Source organism: Bidens hawaiensis, unplaced genomic scaffold, assembly GCF_021521415.1.
Source record: "Bidens hawaiensis isolate Kalapana, Puna unplaced genomic scaffold, B.hawaiensis_p1.1 tig00070763_1, whole genome shotgun sequence".
Lineage (NCBI taxonomy): Eukaryota > Viridiplantae > Streptophyta > Magnoliopsida > Asterales > Asteraceae > Bidens > Bidens hawaiensis.
The window spans coordinates 37,941-58,839 of record NW_027502420.1 but is presented as its reverse complement, the minus strand read 5'-3'; the positions used below and the strand labels follow the sequence as shown (position 1 = coordinate 58,839).

At 38.7% G+C, this 20,899-nt stretch overlaps 1 protein-coding gene and 1 pseudogene across 1 annotated transcript; both read right to left on the bottom strand.

Annotated features, from left to right (window-relative positions):
* Nucleotides 1-1,401: 1,401 nt before the first annotated feature.
* On the bottom strand, nucleotides 1,402-1,896 carry LOC143605674 (uncharacterized). The gene is made up of 2 exons (XM_077081699.1): nucleotides 1,742-1,896; nucleotides 1,402-1,627 (listed from the first exon to the last, which is right to left on the bottom strand). Exons 1-2 carry the CDS (start codon nucleotides 1,894-1,896, stop codon nucleotides 1,402-1,404), a joined length of 381 nt encoding a protein of 126 aa, XP_076937814.1.
* A 607-nt stretch (nucleotides 1,897-2,503) lies between these two features.
* Nucleotides 2,504-5,220, bottom strand: LOC143605673 (tubby-like F-box protein 10; annotated as a pseudogene).
* Nucleotides 5,221-20,899: the final 15,679 nt, after the last annotated feature.

The following is a 20,899-nucleotide window of genomic DNA, read 5'->3' as shown; positions in this document are numbered from 1 at the left end:
CAGACGGATAGAACTCACTCAACCGAAGTAACATTGATGCGTTGAACTGAAAGAAAGAGTCGCGCGGACTCAAAGCCGCCATATTTTTAAGCAATTCCATGCTAACTTCGTTAAAACGATCACCAAATTCTTGAAGCAACTTATCCATAACAGCGTTAAAGCAATCAACTTTAAAATAATGTTGATTTGTGATTTTGTTCCTTTGGTTCCGAGATCTTGAAGAAACATAATCTTTCTTCATGTCCAACATTTGAATATCATGCTTACCACAAAATTTAGATACCTTTGCTAAAGCTTTATCAAATCCACTTTCTCTAAAATTTTGCAAAACCGCTTTGGTTGACTCTACCATTGAAACCGCTTCTACCATTTCTTGATCTTTCTTTTGAAGTATTCTTGATAAAGTATCTGTTATCCCTAAAATGTGAAACATCAAATGTAGATAAAAAACAAATTCAAATGTTTCGAAGTATTCTAAAATGCCAATTGCTTGACGTTGGCTAGGTTCATTAGGGCATTCCTTTACAATATTTTCAAGCACATTAACAATGGATGGAAACATATCAATAAGCGCAAAAGTGTTTTGTAGTGAGAATTCCACCGTGTATCTCCCGACCGTATAAGAGAAAGCTCTTGATTTAACCCACTTCCGGTCATAATTAACCCACAATTAATCTCTTTTGCTACCCTTTCTCTCTCAGTTTCTCGAAGAATGTCATTTCTCTTACAAGAAGCACAAACCACATTCAACAAAGTGGCTATCTTATCAAAAAAACGCCCAACACCCAAATGTTTTTTGACAACCGCCACAACCACCAACTGAAGCTGGTGAGCAAAACAATGCACATAATACGATGATTTTTTTTATTATAAAAACTTTGCCTTCAACCCATTATATTCACCGCAAATGTTGCTTGCTCCATCATAACCTTGACCTCTTAACCGGCTCGCACTCAAGTTATGTTTTGCAAAAAAAGTGTCAATAGACGACTTCAAAACTGAAGAAGATGTTTCCATCACATGTACAAGTCCCACAAACCTCTCTTTAATAAGTCCATGTGTATCAACATATCTCAAAACAATCGCCATTTGTTCTTTCCCCCGATACATCACTAGACTCATCAACTAATAACGCGAACACATCATCACCGATTTCATCAAAGATATATTTAAGCACTTCTTCTTCAAAACAATGAGCAACATCCTTTTGAGTACTTGCAGATAAATATTTGTTATTTCCTATTGCTTTTGGTAACTTTTTTAGTTCAACATTTTGACTTATGATTAAATTCGTTAATTCCAAAAAATTCCTTTAAAACTAGAAGTTTCACTCTCATCATGACCTCGAAATGGTAATGCACATTTCAAACAGAACCTACAAGCATCAACCGTAGCAATCAGTCAAATTCGATTTGCTTTCCTCACAATATCATCTTGTTTATTGGTAGCAACACTAATAGACTGAGCTTGGTTTACTAGATCTTCACATCTTTGTAGGGCTTTATTATGAAAACTATTAACATCACCAACATGTTTATCAAATCTTGGTTCTTTCCAATTCTTATAGCCCATTGTAATATATGCATTACGCCCACCTTCATTAAAGTTTCCAATCCCGATAGTGTCTCTACATAAATAACAACATAAACAAAATACTTTGTCTGCTTTTACACTATAATCTAGCCATCTGCGATGTGAATCAAACCAAGAAGGTTGGAAGCTGCGGTATTTATCCCCGTACATTGTTTTTGGAAACTCATGATCGTGTGGTTGGCATGGTCCTTTTAACCAATATTTTCTCCTTATCTCGTCTCTTTGATTTGGATGGTAATTAGAAATTTTTATCTTATCAACGGGATCCCACGGAAGATTATCCAAATCAACTAACTTAGGCATAGTCGGAGTAGAGATAGGAACGGACCATCACTACTACTAGATGGAATTTCACTTGATGATGGAACGTTTCTTTTTAAGAAATTGTTCAGAGTTCCTAGATTACAACTAAATAAATCAATTTACACAACACCAAAACAAAAACAATTATCACATATTCACAATTATATAAGAGGGTAAAAAATGAATACCTTGTTTATGTTTTACTTGTGAAGACATCACCGTGCTAAACGAGAAATTCACCAAATAAGCTAAAAAGGATCTACATAAAATTATGGAAACAAGAAAAGGTTAGGCATGTTCGCTACAACTTTCAAGGCCGATAAAAATAATAAAACCGAACAATTTAATAAAAAAAAACTTAACTATTAACATTTAACAAGATTATAAAAAAATTACTATCAAACTTCAGCAAATAATACACAAACAAACAATAATAATGATAATGACTTAATGAGAAATTGACCAAAAAAATATATATAGACACAATTCCACAACAGTTGCTTCTGTGGTGCTACTATTTCCAAAAAAACAAACAAACAACTTGGAGTGTATTATGGTAGTGCTTTCGTGACCACTATTTTAACAAATAAAAATCAATTAAATTCAACTATTCAACAAAGCTAGACGAAGACCATCGGGCATCAGACGTTAGTTCCATTTCCGTACCGAGCGAATAAAAGAGTGGGAAGGCAGGAAGCGGAGCAACAACGGAGCGGTAGCAGGCAGCCGGGAGGGTTTGACGTTTCTGCAGCAAAACACGAACGATGGTTGACGTTTCTGCCTATACAGTTTTAAAATAAAAAAATATTTAACAGGTATGGGCAATTGGGCTTGGCTTTTGGGCTTGGAGGGTGGGCACTTGAGGCTAGAGGAGGGTGGGCATTTGGCTTTAACCAGAAAATTAGTACAATATATACACTGCATATATGGGCTGGACGGTGGGCCTTGGCCCACCCTCGTATTGGCTGGATCCGCCCCTGGCTGTGGCGGCTCCCATGATGTCAGAAAACCGAGAGCTGCTGAACTCGGCTGAGTGGCTGGGTGACCTTGAGAAGGACGTGCTGCGGAACGAGTCTTCTAATGAGCGGGGTGGGAAGAGGAATTCGGGCTGACCTGGAACGGACCCACATGGTTCAAGGGCTGAGACGGGACACAGTGCATCCTGCGTGGGCCCCGTGTGCCGAGCACATTAAGCTCGTAGGTGAAGTGGGCGATGTTGTAGCTGCCACTTGGCACAATAGAATCTTTTTGATCGGCCAGGTGGCGGGATGTTGACGGCGGAATGTGGAGGCTGCGGGTCGTATATTATGAACTTCGTCCCGAGAAAATTAGATCTGTAAAAACCGTTTAAAAATACAAGTTCGTTGAAACTTTAGATCCATGTATATGGGTCCAATAAAAATTTAGTTAAATAGAAAAGAGGCCAGTTGAAAGTCCTACATTAGGTTACTTTTGTACTGATATTGTTTTTGTAATCACAATTAACGCATTAGTTGTCAGATTTTGCTAGCAATATCCCTTCAGATTATGAATAACAACCTCCTTAAAAAACTAAATAAATAAACTATTATAATCTTCAACCACCTAGAAGTGGTTAGGTTTAACTTAAGGAAAATGCTAAGTATGTTTAAGAGTTGTTTTGGTGGTCAAAAAGTACAATAACTTAAACGTAGATGGTTAGTGGTTTTTGGGTAGTTAAAGTACAATAATTTAAATCTACAACATTTTGCAAGTTACCTCGTATATCATTAGTCATTAATCATCTAAAATCCGATTTTTAACCACCAACCAGTCCAACACCTAAAAACTGTTACGGGAATTCCGTTGTTAGTCATAAACCTAAGGGCTAATGTTAAAATTTCACTTAATGATCAAACCCTGCCCACTCAACCTATTTTGACTTGTTGCATATGTGATGAACGCAATTAACGTAAAAGTGAAATTGTCGAATTTAAAAACCTTGAGCTTTCCTATATAGGTGTTGCTTGATCTTGAAATGTTTTCAGCATCCATGATATAACATATTCAGTACAAGTATTTCTTCGGGTTCTTTTTGCAGACAACAAGAACTTCCCATTTTCAACTAGCAAAGCAGCTGGAAAACCCAAAACTCAATTCAACATTACAACCCAAATTCATCTTCATGTTAAAATTTTTAAATTATGAAATTTGCAATTTTGACTCACCTGGACTAAGACACAGGAAAATTAGATGATACGTTAAGTTTGCTTTATCCCGCTTGATGACATTCAATGGTACATCGCGTGACCCCGGCTGAAAAAATAATAATAATTAAGGCATTTCGACCTATTTACTCACGCGTGGAGCATGGCCTGTGTTATATCTATAACTAAGAATGTGACTGAAATAGAAAAAAACTGAACCCCAACAAAAACCGATGGTTATGTTTTATGCTTTTGAAACCTGAATTTTGGTTTGCTTTCGGTTTTGTGTGTAATTAAACCTAAAAAACCGAATTTATAAACTTCATTCTTTATTTCGAATATAATTATAAGAATTAAAAAATAGAACAACCCAAATATTTTAGCCCAAATGCATAATAACAAATTAATATCATTTAACAAAATAATATAGAGCAAAGTTTTAGGAACAAAGTCATTATTTCGGAACAATTTATTTTTTCGACCAAGAAATTCAAACTAAAATAACCAAACTGGCAAAACGAAACTGAAGAAACCGAAACCCAATGGTTTTCAAAAGTTAAAAACGAATTCCCAGTTTTAATTTGAGCCCATAACTGATCGATGCACACCCCAATCTCAAATAGTCAAATAAAACATTAGCTTATTAGGAGAACCGGTCAAGCATATCAAACGAGTTGAAAGTTTTCAAAAGTATTGCAATGCATACAACCTCTATATAATGTAACTATGAAAAAATAGAAATAAACAAAGATACATACCACAATTTCAAGCATATGAAAATACAAATAGGATAAAAATACATGCTTTAAAGAAACCGGGAAAGTAAGCTTCCCACAAGATTCAGGAGTTCCGACAATTTCTTTACACATACTCCTCCAATACCTACAAACGGCAGCACACGCAACAACATATTTCCTTGCGGGCCATGTTCCCTCACTCTCTTCTAACTTCTTAATCACATCAAAAAGGAGCCCAGGAGGTAGATTAGCCCACCTACTATTTTGGACCACAAGTAACACCTGATTATCGTTTAAATCATTAATCGAACCCTGTGATTTCCCTCTGCTATGAAGCCCTGACAACCTCACGTCAAAAATACGCCTAGATAAACTCCTGAACCCGTCTCTCACGTCACAAACTATGCTACGAAACGACATTTGTAAAATAACTAAAGTACCCCTGCAACAACAAAGTAGCAAATCTTGGTAGCAAAATCAATTTTAATAATAATGGTAGTTTACGACTATCATTACTAGTACTTTCTTTAGTCACATTTTATGTCATCTGGATTAATATACTATATGTTATACTGTAAACAAACAAAAAAAAATGTTTTGTTTTATTAAAGTACGTTTGTTTATTTGTGTTTCTAGGCAAAAACTTGCATATGATAGGTTATATACGCCTAACACAGTTACATCTTCAGAAAGATTCTCCAAGTTTCAAACTTTCATAGTAATTTATATATAATATAAACCAAAACAAATTCAATCAAAAAATAAGAACACAAGGAAGCCAACCAGACGATGAGCGATTAAAAGTTAAATATAATCAACAAGCTTCAATTTTGGAATTACTAACTCCCTAATAATTAAAAGCAACAAGCAAATAGATCCAAAATTAGGTCTCTAAAGACTCCAAATTAGAGAACAGTAAACATTGCAAGATTAAAGATCTATACCTTTAGAAACAGAAAACCATGAAAGCCTTTAAAAGTTAGGGTCAGTAGCAACACTGGTATGACATTCTCAACCTATTTCTCATCCATATCTCTATAATTACACTAAAAAATACTCTATTTCTCTCAACTGTTCAATTAAATAATATTTTTAAACATTAATGTATCCCCAAATTTACAAAAAAATCACTACATTTCTCTCTCCACCTATAATTTTACACTTAAAATCACTCACAACCTCACCATATAATTTGCAAACTTACCTCACGTAATTATAGGGAATGAGATGAGAATGCTCTAAGGAACCAGATGTAAGTTTCAGTCAGGACTTACATCGAACAGGTGGAAGACACGGAGCAGATGATGATGATGATAATAATAATAATAATAATAATAATAATAATAATGGAAGGGTATCCTTTATTACGACCCAATTTAAGAAATTTGGTGTTTGGGATTGCTTATTTTCACAAACATATAATTTATTAACTTCTTAAAAAGTAATAAGGTGTTTGAGATTGCTTATATTGTGAGAGGAAAAGTTTTATATTTTACAATTTTGTAATTTATTAACTTAATGAAAAGTTATAACTAAAATAAGGAATCCCAAACACCCCCAAAAGTTGGGTGCTGAAGTACATTTATCTCGCCCCCCCACCCCCCCCCCCCCCCCCCCGCGTCCTAGTGGTAGGAGGCTTAAGTTCTCCATTGAAGACTCAAATTCGAATTCCACTTGTGTCACATTTGAGAGGATATTGACAATTAAGGATTTGAGCTAGGCCTTGTGTAAAGGCTGTCAGTTCGAACTCTAAGTCCACCGGGTTTTCATCCCACCGTGTGTTACGCCAGAGAATTATGCTCTTTTGGTTCCACACCGACTATCAAGTGGCATTCGGCGATATGGTTTCCTGGAAAAACGCCCAAGCCAAATTCTGAAGCCAGTGTGAACCCGGTTAAGACAACATAGTCTGGCCAGAGTGGAGGCATTGGGGCCTCAAAATTTGGAGAGTGCGGTAGTCTAATTACAAGAAAATCGTCGTTCTAAAAGAAAAAAGATGTGCATTTCTCTCTCTATTACGAGGTTGTTTTATATTATTCATTTCTAATTATTTATAAAATTTTTTAGACTTAAATTTATTAATTTATATTATTCGTTTATAATATTTATATATATATTTTAGATTTAAATTTTATGTATTGTAAAAATATTTAATATTATACTTAGTGTTTGCTGATGAAAAGGTTTCACAAAAAAATGAGATGTTATAACCTGGTTAAAAGCTATAGGGGTTTGGTGAGACTCATAAACCGCTTATTTTTTTTACTAAAAAATGCTTCTTAATTATAAATAGTATTTTTTTAATAAAAAATTGGATATTAATTTTTAGTATATCTATATTTTGTATGATTTTCGTATCAAATATTTGATGAGATTAATTGTTAATTTGTTGAGATGTTAAAACCCACTTAAGGGCTATATGGGTTTAGTGAGACCATACCCGTGGAGTCGGGTTAAATGCATGAGAACTCTCCATATTCAAATAAAGCAATCTGGTGGCTTGAGAGAATATATGGAATTTTCGTTTATATATATTTAAGATCTGGCTCAACTAAGAAAGGGAAGAAGATGGGAAAGTCTACTAATATTTTATTTTAGTTTAATTATTATTTTTCTGAACGAACCAACTAATATATATATATATATATATATATATATATATATATAAACATTGGAGACCCAAAGTTTACAACCACCAAAACACCAACTCATCAAATCTCCAATATTCCCAGGAAATGTTAAGCTTTTTTGAGCAGTTCTTAACCAAAAAAAACTACTAATATTTTATCATGAGAAACTACTAATCCGATTTAATACGTTTAATGCGTTAGGATTAAGCGCACACACGAACTGAACACAAACATGAAAACAATTAACGAACACAATGATTTAACGTGGTTCGGTCTAAACTGACCTACGTCCACGGGTGACAACTATGTATTCTTTATTGAGTGACAAATAATTACTAGTACACAACGTTGTTTAAATAGAAATTAAACTAGGGTTTGTAAATTATTGAACAAGAAATCCAAACCGGGTTGGGCTTCGGTCTGGCCACCCTACACTCGTCTGCCCTTTGTACTTCATATGATAAACCGGACAACAAGGCCTACGAACCTAATAATCTCCCACTCGGAGGCCTTGAGCACTCTCGTCTGCACTCCTGATTGAACTTCTGCAATCGGTATATTAAACATCTTCTAGTTGTCACCGCCTTCTCATCAATTAATCTGAAGGACCGTTGAAGCTCACTGGTGATCCAACATGTAATTCACGGCTGAAACTGCCCTGACCCGTTCTATGTGTCACACCCCGACCAAAGGCGGCGGAACATGCCGGGGTGCAACTGATTGCCCAAAAACACAAGATACTATTTAAAGTGACAATATTTAATCAACTCATTTTATTTTATAAAATCATAATAAGTCACACAACTTGTTCATACAATAACCAAACTCAATCACAACAAATAATATATTGTTCGTTTTACTAATATCCTAATAGTCTTGATAACGTTTTCTCCAAGTCCTCAAGTCAACTATAGTCAAACCTGTAACATTTCATAAAATAAAGTTTATCAACACAAAGGTTGGTGAGCAATTCATAAGTTTGAGCATATAAGTATATAGTAATAAAAAAGCCACAAATCTTGTATACAAAACAATAAATAAAAGCAATAACTTGGATAAATAGATATCGCTAAACACATTAGCGACACCTAGCTATAAGGGGATGCCAAATAGTCTAGGATTTTATAGTTATCGTTAATTGTATTACGTTAACGACACCTTTCTATAATGGGTTGCCAAATAGACTAGGATTTTATAGTTCACCAACCAAAAGCGATAAACACATAGGCATATAGTTGTGTAAGCATAGAACACCAACTCGAGCAATTATTTAAGTAAAATATACAATAACGTTTGTGGTTTAAGATTCAAGTATAAAGCATTTAGTTGAATAAGTATGAAATGTCACCCCCAAAACGAAAGATGGAAAACGGGGTATGAAAGTACTCACATTCAAGTATAAGACTTGGTTCGGAAAAGACGGGTAAACGGAAGGACGGGGTCTAACGAGCAAAGCCTAAAGAAAAAGGAAAAGCCTTGCATTATGTGAAAGCTCAGGATCTCAGATCTAAAGCTTAATAGATTATAAACGGATCTAGTTCATAGTTTCTATTATACGTTATAGGTTGTATATATTAGTTAGTATTAGTTGTATAGATATGTGTGTGTATAATATAAGATGATTAATTACGATGAAGCTTGAGATGAAATCTGGACAAAGGTTCGTTAATCTTAACTAAGAAATTTTTAATTAAACAGTGGACAAAACCACTATATATAGAAGACGGGTCTAGTTCATTACACATTCCGTAATGAACTAGCCACCCACTTCGTTACATTACATATAACAAATAAACTTAACGAAACACCCCCTGATTCGTTAAACTTCCTTAACGAATCAGGAGGGACTTAACTTAAGGTCTAGTTCGTTAAACATCCTTAACAAACTAGACATGTCCTTTAAAGAACTAGCTTAAATATAAATAACTTTTACGTTAAATAAACGATAAATACAAAACAATAATTAAAAAGACTCGAGACGCAAAATTGTGTACTAATAGACATCCCCTCGTCTTGAGCTCTTTGTCTTTAATTTACTTGAAGCGTCTTGTCTGCCAATCTCTGCAGCTGTGAATACCATGTTCATGACACACACGAACAACACGTTAAAACTGCATTGCTTGGTCATAGTCTTCACGACGCTCTATCAATATTTTATTCTTGAAAAGCACGTCATTGTCGGTCTCCGTCAAATTCACGAGCCACATCTGATCAATGATCTTTATCAACTCGGTCTTTTAGCCTTTACCCAACACGATAACGGCCTCGCTAGTTCGGTTGTCATAGTACCAGCGGTTGAAAGATAAATACATATGTTGATTCAGCGTCTTCACTGACACACGCTTCATTGTTCATGGCGGCTTTACCTTAAGTACCAACTTCCTCCAACCTGTCCTTGGATCGATCTCGTTGATATGCTTGCGAGTTGGAACCTGTGGCTTAAAAAATCTGGACCCGTGGTTCACCTCAAACAGCAAGTGTTGGTGAAACCAACTTGCTTGGTGATTCCCGCCACAATTAATAAATGATCGACACACGAGGGTCCGAATGTCCCAACGCGGTAATGAGAGAACATCAGTAATCTTCTCATAGTACTGAATGCTGTTCTCCCATTTATAATACAGACCTTTAACTCGGAATCATAAAGCCAAGAAATAATGTCACCTCGCACTTTATATATGGCTTTGAAGGATGTCATCTTATTAGCTTGAGCACGAGAGACAGCTTCAACTTTCATCTCTTGATCCACATATCGGAATGCATCAAAATCTTACGAGCCTTCTTGTCCCGATAAACAAACCATTTCTGTTAGCAAAAGACGGATCGGGTTTTGAATCAAATCTTGTATCGACAATGTTCTTGCCCTTTGATACCTTATCCAGATGGTCTTCGGCTGCTTTTATGTTTTCTTCTGTAAATACCGGAGCACCCTGATCAACGTTAGAGTGTTGAAACAAGTCAGGATACTCCTCAACCGTTATATCCTCAATATCCACTTCCTCGTCCTCATAAATAAATTCAGTGTTCATCTGAATATTTGGATCATCAAAGACCTCTTCATCGTTCACAACCTCCACGTCATCCTTAGCCTCTAACACGGTTAACTCATCATCGTTTAGACCAAGCAAACTAGAAATTTGCTCTCGTGTTAGTGACCTCTCAACAAACTTCCTAACCTCAATCTCATCCGCATTAACAATACTTCTAACCACCCCCTTACCATCCAAAAAAATGACAGTATCAGCCTTGATCATCTCAATGGGTGTAGCAGTTGTAGTATCATGATAAGGGATGATCTGTTTTTTCGAATCACCGGCTGCACTTGTACCAGCTCTAGAAGCCGAGCCGTGAGTTTGTTTAGGCTCACTTCCTCCAGTACTCGAAGCATCTGGATCTTCTTCATCGTTTTTGAGATTCTTCAGTTCATCGTCCTTGCATGTAAGATGCAAAATAAGATCCTCTTCTTGTTTTATTTTCACCTGAGACTCAACAATCTCACGGAGGGCTTTCGTCTCCTTTTGGCAGAAGGATACGTAACTTACCAGCTTCTTTTGGTTTTCCATCATGCGTTCTTGGGTCATTCTGTCAGCAGACATTTGATTTTCATACAAATGGAGTAGACTCAAGACCATGTTCATCTGTTGATCATGAGACATAGCAAGAAACGAAGAAGGTATTGGTTGAACAGGTCCTTGAGGTAGGTTAAGCCTCAGATATGAAAAATCCATAGGTGTTGGAGGCATCATCATCAGTGTATGAGAGACCACCGAAGTAGCAGTTAAGGCCTTGGTATTGTAGATAAAACTAATTGAGGAATCATACGAAGCCTTGGATCCGACATAAGCGTGGTCGTCAAAGTTAATTCCGGGGTGCTAGTAGTAAGTGGCACCGCCGGTCTTTGAGGAGCGGACGACCTTGGAGGTTGAACTCCAAATGAGATGCTAGCACCAGCCGACACTCGTCGCTTAGATGACCCTTCACCTACCAACTCTTTTCCTTTCCTCTTGTGTTGAGCAGCTATAGTAGCTGCTAAAGCAGCTTCAACCACAACTTGTTGTTCAGCATGGGCATCACCATCACCACCGTTACCACCATTACCACCATCATTATCATTATCATCACCATCGTTCCCACCTTATCCTTCCTCACGCTCAGAATCCGAATCATCGTGGATCCAGCGATCATCGGGAGGACATACATAATCTGGATTCACCAGATGACCGATTAATCTTTTGGTACGTGGATGAGGAGTTTGACAGTACGACTTCATCCTACGTATCGTATCAGCTGACATGTTGTCCAACTTCAACTTATCATCAAGACGTGTTGAATCAAGCACCAAATCACGTATAGCATCTTGAACGAACAACTAAATGAAGCTAGGATACATCAAGAACTTTACGCGTCGCTTCACCACAGTGAGATGATCGAAGATCATTTCTGGGAAGTTGAAGTTTTTATTCAAAACTAAAGCAACGAATGCCGATTGTAGCATTATACGACATTCATCAAACCCTCCCTTCCGTCCACCAAGGCAGTGTATAAGAATGTGTAGTAAATACTTGTATGTGGGACACAAGTATGCCTTGCTATACATGGACTCATCAAGATTACCAGAATAAAATACCCGTCCAAACAACCCTTTAATCGGCTCTTTGTAGTACTGCTCGGATCATCAATCTTGTCATCGAACCTTAACACCCTTCGAACAGTCTCAATGGATACTACAACAGGTCTCGTATTAACCTCAGCAGCAATGTGATTCTCAGCTTCCACATATCTTGCCGTATTCCAAAATTGACGAACGATGCTGAACCTCACATCCGGATTAGCAGTAATAGCATAATGAATACGTGAGCGGCGTAGGAATTCCAACATCCCACCAAAAATGTTCTCGTCAGCAGAGTTTGCATCCACAAAGGCACAAACATTGTGTCGTTTGTCATAGGAAGCATGGGAATATCTGGTGCTTGTTGTTGTTGTTGAGGTGCATCAACGGGAGAATCCTGATCCATGTTATCAGCCATTGAACTATATAGACAAACCCGAGAATCAGTAATAGTGAATAATGATAATACTTAAAATTAATATATAATTAAAAGTTTCAAAATTAAACCAATTTATAAAACCTTTTAATTTTAAAAATAATTATAATGTCATTCATTACATATTCTAATTCGTTGTAACAAAATGGTAGTTCGTTAAAACGAAACAACTACTTTGCTATCAGGTAAATATTTAACGAATTAGGCTTAACGAATCACTAATAAACGTTAACTAATTATGGTCTAATTCGTTATAAATAACATAGGAGAATCAGGTTCGTTATAATGCAAGATTCATTATCCTGATTCGTGTGAGATGTATAACGAATTGGACATGAAGTAGTTCCAATTCGCTAAACAATAACGAATGGCCAATAATGCTTAATGGTTGACTAATATGGTCAAGGTCAAAATCACCAAGAACATGAAAAATCAAAATTGCAATTTTGCAATCAATTCCACCATAAACAACGATGGATAACCGAACAAAGGATCACAAGAATCTCGGAAACCCATTGCGATTAGAATGGTATTGAGCTGTAGTACCAAACCATGGTAGAAAACGGTTAAATTAAGGGTTTATATAAAGTATAAAACCCGATAGTAAAATTCAATAATTAACTCAACAAACATTCATCAAAGATGACGTAAATCATCACGTTATGATCGTATATACCTTAGGAATACGAATATATAAGCCAGAGTAACAGTATGTATGAGGAAGGTGAAAAGTGAAAAGTGAGACGAACCGTCTTCACATTCCCCTATATAGTCTGACACAACACATTTTTCAATGTAACGAATCATCTTATTCGTTTGAATTTTGAAATTGTCACACCCTCAAAATCCACTAACGGAGTTTTACCGTCAGAGGGTGTGAACTAACAGGATCGGAATCATTAGTTATAATCAAACCATAAAACAAAGTTTTAAAACCATGAAAGCGTTTACGAGTAATTAAATGCGGAAGCGTAAAACCATAGAAACCAATGTTGCGTCACGCAGGCGACTTAAAACCCAATGATAACAGTTTAAAATATGTTTGCATAATTAAAAGTGTTTCAAGCAATGCATGATCCTAAACCGCGCGCCCGCCTCGGCTACCTGAGAATAACATACTAAAAGTGTCAACACAGGGTTGGTGAGTTCACGAGTTCAAATAAAATAAAGCGTTAGCGTTTGCGTTTAGCGTTTTGAGTTCAGCGTTTTGCGTTAAGCGTTACCAGATAGTGTTATGTCAATTATATATCTACAGGTAGCTAGCCTATAAAACAAGTATTACTAAGTGTTCGACACCGAAGCTGACTGTTTATCATTTGCCTTGCCACCAGGTCTATCCCGACCATGGTATGTGTTTAGCCAAGATTACACCCACTCGACCTCCAGTCGAGTTTAGCGTTGGGTGGGGTTTGTCAAACCCAGTAGTACTACTCAACAATGACTCGCTATTATCCAATATTAAACGGTTCGATGTGAATGAAGGACTTTAGTTAACGCGTTTGCCACTTAGTCTTTACAAGTGATATATAATTAATACTAACAAAATCTTAAATGCGTTTTTCGGAGTATGTTATCTCCCCCAAGTGAAAAGCGTTTGAAAACAGTTTAGAAGGGGTAAGTGAACTCACTGTTTGCGAAGTATTCCCAAAATAATTCACCAAGATGCCCGCCACAGAAAAACTCTCTCTAGCGTTCTAAAACAACAAAGAGATTTTTCTAAGTGTCGGAATATTATCGAGTCTCTAGACCCGGCACATAATACCTATGCACACAACATGTTTCGTGTTTCGTTTGTGAATCGTGTGTGACTTTAACAAGTGTATTTGTGATACGTTACATGTGTGAGCAATTATTTACGTGTCATGTATTCATAATGTACATCACTAGCAATTACTCCCCGTAAGGGCATTTTGGTCAAAAAACGACAATTAATTAGCAATCATTCCCCTCAAGGGCAATTTGGTCAAAACACGATAATAAATTAGCAATCACGTTGTTTCATGCAACTTTCACAAAATTCAGCAACAAGTTTCTTAACGACAGAATTTCTACTTGAAAAACTAGTCTATCCCACCGATCATAGCATCACAATTAATTTACCAAAAATTATCACAAAAGCATATATGTCCTAGGTTTACAGAACATATTTTATTATATTTTTATTCCACATAGGTTTCTCACAATAATCAAATCATTACAGCAAACTCATAACAGTCAAATTCATGCGCAACAGAATTTTATTTGAAATTCCCGTTAAACGAAAAATCCAATAAATGCAAGACCACTTGGGTTAGGTTTCTAACTCAACAAGTCAACTTTCAGAAGTGGAACCAACCCAATTGGTCTCGTAGTTCATGAGAGATAACATTTACAAAACAACCTAACAGCAGGTCTAACAACTCAGCTTTGCACAACGTTTTTGTAAAATCATAAAAGTTAACTTTTACACGTCCAAAAATTGCAAATGTATATTGTTTAGAAACTAGACTCAACCTAGTTTACGGTAGTATCAATTATCTCAAAAAATTTTCACTTTTACACCCTGTTACAGTCAATCAAACATCAACAACATAATCTGTCCAGAAACTGTTTGCATCCAAACTCAACAATTTAACTATCTATGGACCACAAATCATTCATATAACATTCTAGACACCATAACTACTATCCATGCATATCAATTACACCATACATACATAGTTAGGGTTTTATTTGATCTCAAACTCAAAGACACAACAATTAACATGCAATAATATCAAAACTAGTTATCAAATCATCATCAATACACCATCAAATCAACAACAATCATATGAACACCATACATAGGAAAAATCGGACCTAGGGTTTGTAATTTATACCTTCAAAAGCACCAATACAAGCAATAGGAAGGTAGGAGATGGCTAGAAACGGATATAGGATGCTTCAATTGTGAAAGACAAGATCAAAATCCAAGAGGTATGTGTGTGTGTGTGAACCGATTGTGAGGAGAGGGGGGGGGGGGTTTGGCCGTCGGTTTTGGGAAGAGGGAGAGGGAGGAGAGGTTAGGGTTTTATAATATTAATAATAATAACATGTTACACTTTAGTCCCTAAACTTCCAAATGTTACATCTCTAGCTTAATTAATTGGGTTCTTGTTTCTTGTTTAGCATTCCACATAACATAATCAAGTGACACATATGTCTAACACATAATTATCACATAATTATTGTTTTGATGTTTTTTGTTTATTCACTAACCGTTTGCGTCAACTCGTTTGCGTTTCGGTGCAATTCCCGAAAGACTACACATGTAGTAAGTGTCAAGCGTCATTTAAACCCTAGTTTAAATGTAATGAGGTGTGCGTTATAGATTCAGTGATCTAAAGTTTGAATTGACGGAGTTGAGTTAACGGAGTTAACCTGAAATTGACGATTGTCACATCATTCCCATGTTAAAGAATTTTCGTCCCGAAAATTTGAGTCAAGTCGTGATGAGTGTCTGAAAAAGTAAGAAAAATTTTCAGTTTGTCATATTATTCCCTAGTAGAAAGAAATTTCATCCCGAAATTTAATTCATACCTCCGGTGATTTCTGACAGTTTGCCGGGTTTCGCGGTTTTCTGTGTTTGGTCAGCCCTTCAAAAAGGTGAGGATACTTTTTCATCATTTGATCCTCGCGTTCCCACGTGAACTCCAGTCCACGTCTCGAGTTCCAACGAACCTAAACAATTGGAATTTTGCTGTGCTTGAGCGTTTTGGTCTCCCAATCCAAAACCTCAACTGGTTCTTCAATGAACCGTAACTGTTCATCAACTTGCAGTTCATCCAAAGGGACTACTTGAGTTTCATCGGATAGGCATTTCTTTAAATTCGATACGTGAAAAACATTGTATACACTGCTGAGTACCGATGGTAAGTCCAGCCGGTACGCCACTGGACCAACGCGTTCCGTTATCCGGTAAGGACCAACATATCGTGGGTTGAGTTTGTTTCGCTTTCCAAATCGAACCACACCTTTCCAAGGTGAGACTTTTAGTAACACTCGATCGTTCACTTGAAATTCGAGAGGTTTTCGGCGCTTGTCGGCGTAACTCTTTTGGCGATCTCGTGCTGCTGCCATGCGATTTCGGATTTGAACAATCTTTTCCGAAGTTTCGAGTACCAGTTCTGGACCAGTGATTTGGCTGTCACCCACCTCTGCCCAGCAGAGTGGTGATCGACACTTCCGTCCGTACAGTGCTTCACACGGCGCTGCTTTAATACTTGAGTGGTAGCTGTTATTATACGAAAACTCTACCAAAGGTAAGTGAGGTTCCCAACTTTTTCCGAAATCCAACACACAGGCACGCAGCATGTCCTCTAAGGTCTGAATAGTTCGTTCACTTTGCCCATCCGTCTGAGGATGGTATGCTGTGTAGTGACTTCCAAAAGTGCGAAGTGAAACGAGAATCTCGATCGGAAATGATTGAGACAGGCACTCCGTGTCTAGACACCACTTCTTTCATGTAGACGCGAGTTAGTCTTTCCATTTTGTCCGATTCCTTAATCGCTAAAAAGTGTGCCGACTTAGTCAACCGGTCAACGATCACCCAGATGGTATCGCATACCATCGGTGTCTTAGGTAATCTCGTGATGAAGTCCATTGAAATGTGTTCCCATTTCCACATTGGAAGTTCCGGTTGTTGTAGGAGGCCAGATGGTTTCAGGTATTCTATTTTGACTCAGGTGCAAGTCAAGCATTTGCTCACGTAGGTGGCAATGTCGGCTTTCATGTTCGGCCACCAGTAAAGTGCCTTTTAGTCATGGTACATCTTATCTGAGCCAGGGTGGATAGAATATCGGGACTTGTGTGCTTCGTCCATCACTAGAGTTCTCAACTCTCCGTATCGTGGAACCAAATCCGGTTCTCAAAATATCGGACCCCGTCCGATTTGGTTTCAAGTTGCTTGTTCATGCCCCGCATGAGTTCTGATGGAAGATTATCATCTTTCAAAGCTTCGAGTTACGCCTCGCGAATTTGATCGGGTAAGTTGGCATGAATCTTGAGTTGCAATGCTCGCACTCGCCTGGGTTTATCAGTTTCTTTCCTGCTGAGAGCGTCGGCCACTACATTGGCCTTGCCAGGGTGGTACTTGATGGCACAATCATAATCCTTAAGCAGCTCGACCCAACGACGCTGTCGCATGTTCAGCTCCTTCTGATCGTAGATATGTTGGAGACTCTTGTGGTCGGTGTAAATGGTAAACTTGGTACCGTACAAGTAATGCCTCCATATCTTAAGGGCAAACACCACAGCTCCGAGTTCCAAATCATGGGTCGTGTAGTTCTTCTCGTGAACCCGTAGTTGTCGAGAGGCATAAGCTATAACTTTCTCGAGTTGCATCAGCACACAACCGAGACCTTGTATCGATGCGTCACAGTGTACCTCAAAATTCTCCGTTCCCTCGGGTAGGGCTAGAATAGGGGCGCTACAGTGTTTGGTTTTCAACAGTTGAAAAGCAGATTCTTGCGCGTCACCCCAATTGTACTTAGTACCTTTGTGAGTCAAAGCGGTTAGGGGTTGAGCAATCTTTGAAAATCCCTCGATGAAACGCCGTAGTAGCCGGCCAGTCCTAGGAATTACCGCACCTCAGTCGGAGTCTTAGGCGCTTCCCAGTTTTTGATGGCCTCTACCTTACCGGGATCGACATGGATACCATTTTCGTTGATCACATGTCCTAAAAAGTGAACCTCGCGAAGCCAAAATTCGCATTTCGAGAGTTTTGCGTACAGTCGTTCCTTCTTCTATAATTCCAGAATTACCCTTAAGTGTTCCTCATGGTCAGCCTTGTCCTTGGAGTAGACCAGGATATCGTCAATAAACACAATCACAAACTTGTCGAGGTACGCCTTGCACACTCGATTCATGAGATCCATAAATACGGCTGGTGTGTTAGTTAGACCAAAAGGCATAACCGAAAACTCGTAGTGACCATACCGTGTTCTGAAAGCCGTCTTTGAAAAATCTTCTTCGCGCACTCTTAGTTGATGGTAACCAGATCGCAGATCGATCTTCGAGTAATAACTCGATCCTTGGATCTGGTCAAACAGATCATCAATTCGGGGTAAAGGATAACGGTTCTTGACCGTCACCTTGTTCAACTCCCGGTAGTCGATGCACATGCGGAAAGTCCCGTCCTTCTTTCTGACAAACAAGACAGGGGCTCCCCATGGCGATGAGCTAGGTCGGATAAAACCCTTATCCAACAAATCTTGCAACTGAGTGGACAGTTCCTGAAGCTCCGCCGGTGCGAGCCGATACGGGGCTCGTGCTATAGGTGCTGCACCGGGTGTCAACTCGATTTAAAATTCGACTTGACGAATAGGAGGGAGTCCAGGCATATCCTCCGGGAAAACTTCCGGAAAATCTCGCACAATCGGTATATCTTCAATTCGCTTCTCCTCCGCGGGTTTCTCAACAATATGCGCCAAAATTGCCGGATGACCCTTTTGTAGATACTTCTGCGCCTTCATGAGGGTAATGACGCTGGTGGTCATGCCGCTTCTCTCGCCTCGGATCGAAATGATCTCGCCGGAAGGGGTAGTAATGTGGACTATCTTGTCGTGACATATAATCTCCGCTCGGTTCTCGGATAACCAGTCCATGTCGACCACGACATCGAAACTACTAAGCGTAAAAGGAATAAGGTCGATATCAAAGACATGACCTGACAGTTTTAACTTACATCCCGCAAGTACATGAGTCGTTACTATAGTCTTACCGTTAGCTAATTCAACAAGAAACTTAGCATCTAACGGGGTTGGGGTTAAGTCTAAGAGTTGGCTAAAGGCTTTCGACACAAAACTCCTATCAGCTCCAGTGTCAAACAATACAGAAGCAAAACAATCGTTCACAGGGAACTTACCAGTCACCACGTACGGATCATTGCGGGCTTGACCTGACCCAATAACAAAAGCTCTTCCTTTACCATTGTTTCCACCACCACTGCCACTTCCATTACCTCCATTGTTGTCGTTCTGTTTCAGCTTTGGGCAGTCCTTCTTAAAATGTCCCTCTTGTCCACACTCAAAACATCCCTTGGTTGTCATGGGTGGTTTAGGAGCACCCTTTGCCGCAAGGTCTCCTCTACATTCCTTTGCCTGGTGACCCATCTTTCCGCATCTCAGACACTTGACACGGTCACACGGGCCAGCATGATGGTAATTACACCTGTTGCACTTCGGATATCTCCCAGCATATCTGCTCGAACCCTGCCCGCTACCGTTGTTATTGTTGTTGTGACCCTGATTGTTGAAGCTCCGAATGGGTTCGGGCTTACGGTAGTGGTGTTGCTGTGGGGGGTTCGAGGATGAGGATCTGGTATTGTCAAACTTTCTCTTTCCGCTGCTCAGGTTGTTGTTACTGCTGTTGCCAGTGTTCGGGTTGTCACGGGCTTTAGTGGTTGAACCCCTAGGTGGTAACGCACCTTGGGTCACTGCTTGATCCGTCAGCTTGTGAGCTAACCGGATCGCTTGTTGTATCGTGGCTGGTCTGGATGACGTCACCATGCCCTGAATCTGCGGTGCTAACCATCAATATACATTTCAATCCTCTTACTCGGAGGGTCTACCATCCGCGGACACATCACAGCTAACTCGTGAGAATGGGTAGTGTAGGCTTCGATTTCCGAACCCACCATCTTCAATGACCAAAATTCTGACTCCAACTTTGCAATCTCCTCTCTTGGACAGTACTCTTCTCGCATCATGTTTTTGAACTCCTCCCAGTTCATCGCGTTAGCTAGTTCCAATCCAAGAATCTGTACGTTCGAATTCCACCAGGTGAGGGCAGAATCTTCAAGTGTTCCAGCAGCAAATTTGACCCTACTGGCAGGGGGATAATTACACATCTCAAATGCCGACTCGGCCTTCTCAGCCCAACGCAGGAAGCCTATAGCTCCCTCAGTGCCCTTAAACGTACTGGGCTTGCAGTCAAGGTAATTCTTGAAGGTACACGTTTCAATTGGACCTCCAGCCTGGTTCTGTACATGTGCGGCTAGAGCGGCCGCCGCATGGTCGTTCAGCAGAGTTTGGAGTTCTGCTGTAGTCAAGTTGATGTTACCACGTCCGTGTCCAGCGTTTCTTCCTGCCATTTCCTAGAATCACAGTATAAAATGTTAAACATGAATTTTACTTTCATATGCAACACACCATACACGTAATAAAAAGATAGGTAAGAAAGAAATAAGAAGCAAACATCACATCACAACCATATATTTATCCAAATAATAATTCATGATTAAAACCATTGTATTCGCTACAAAGTATTTCCAATCAATTCTTAAAATCATAGAAAATAATAGTTCGGATGGAGACAACCCCTCCATCTAGGTGTCATCATCACTAGATGTCATCATCTGAGGACACCTCTGAGTGTGCCTCCTCCTCAGCCGGTTCTTCCTCCGGTTC

Bases quoted from the DNA above. Each gene is read 5' to 3' on its own strand.
- LOC143605674 (XM_077081699.1), bottom strand. From the start codon at position 1,896: ATGCCTAAGTTAGTTGATTTGGATAATCTTCCGTGGGATCCCGTTGAT. The intron at 1,628-1,741 runs GTACGGGGATAA...TTATTTATGTAG, and splicing joins CATGAGTTTCCAAAAACAAT to AGACACTATCGGGATTGGAA.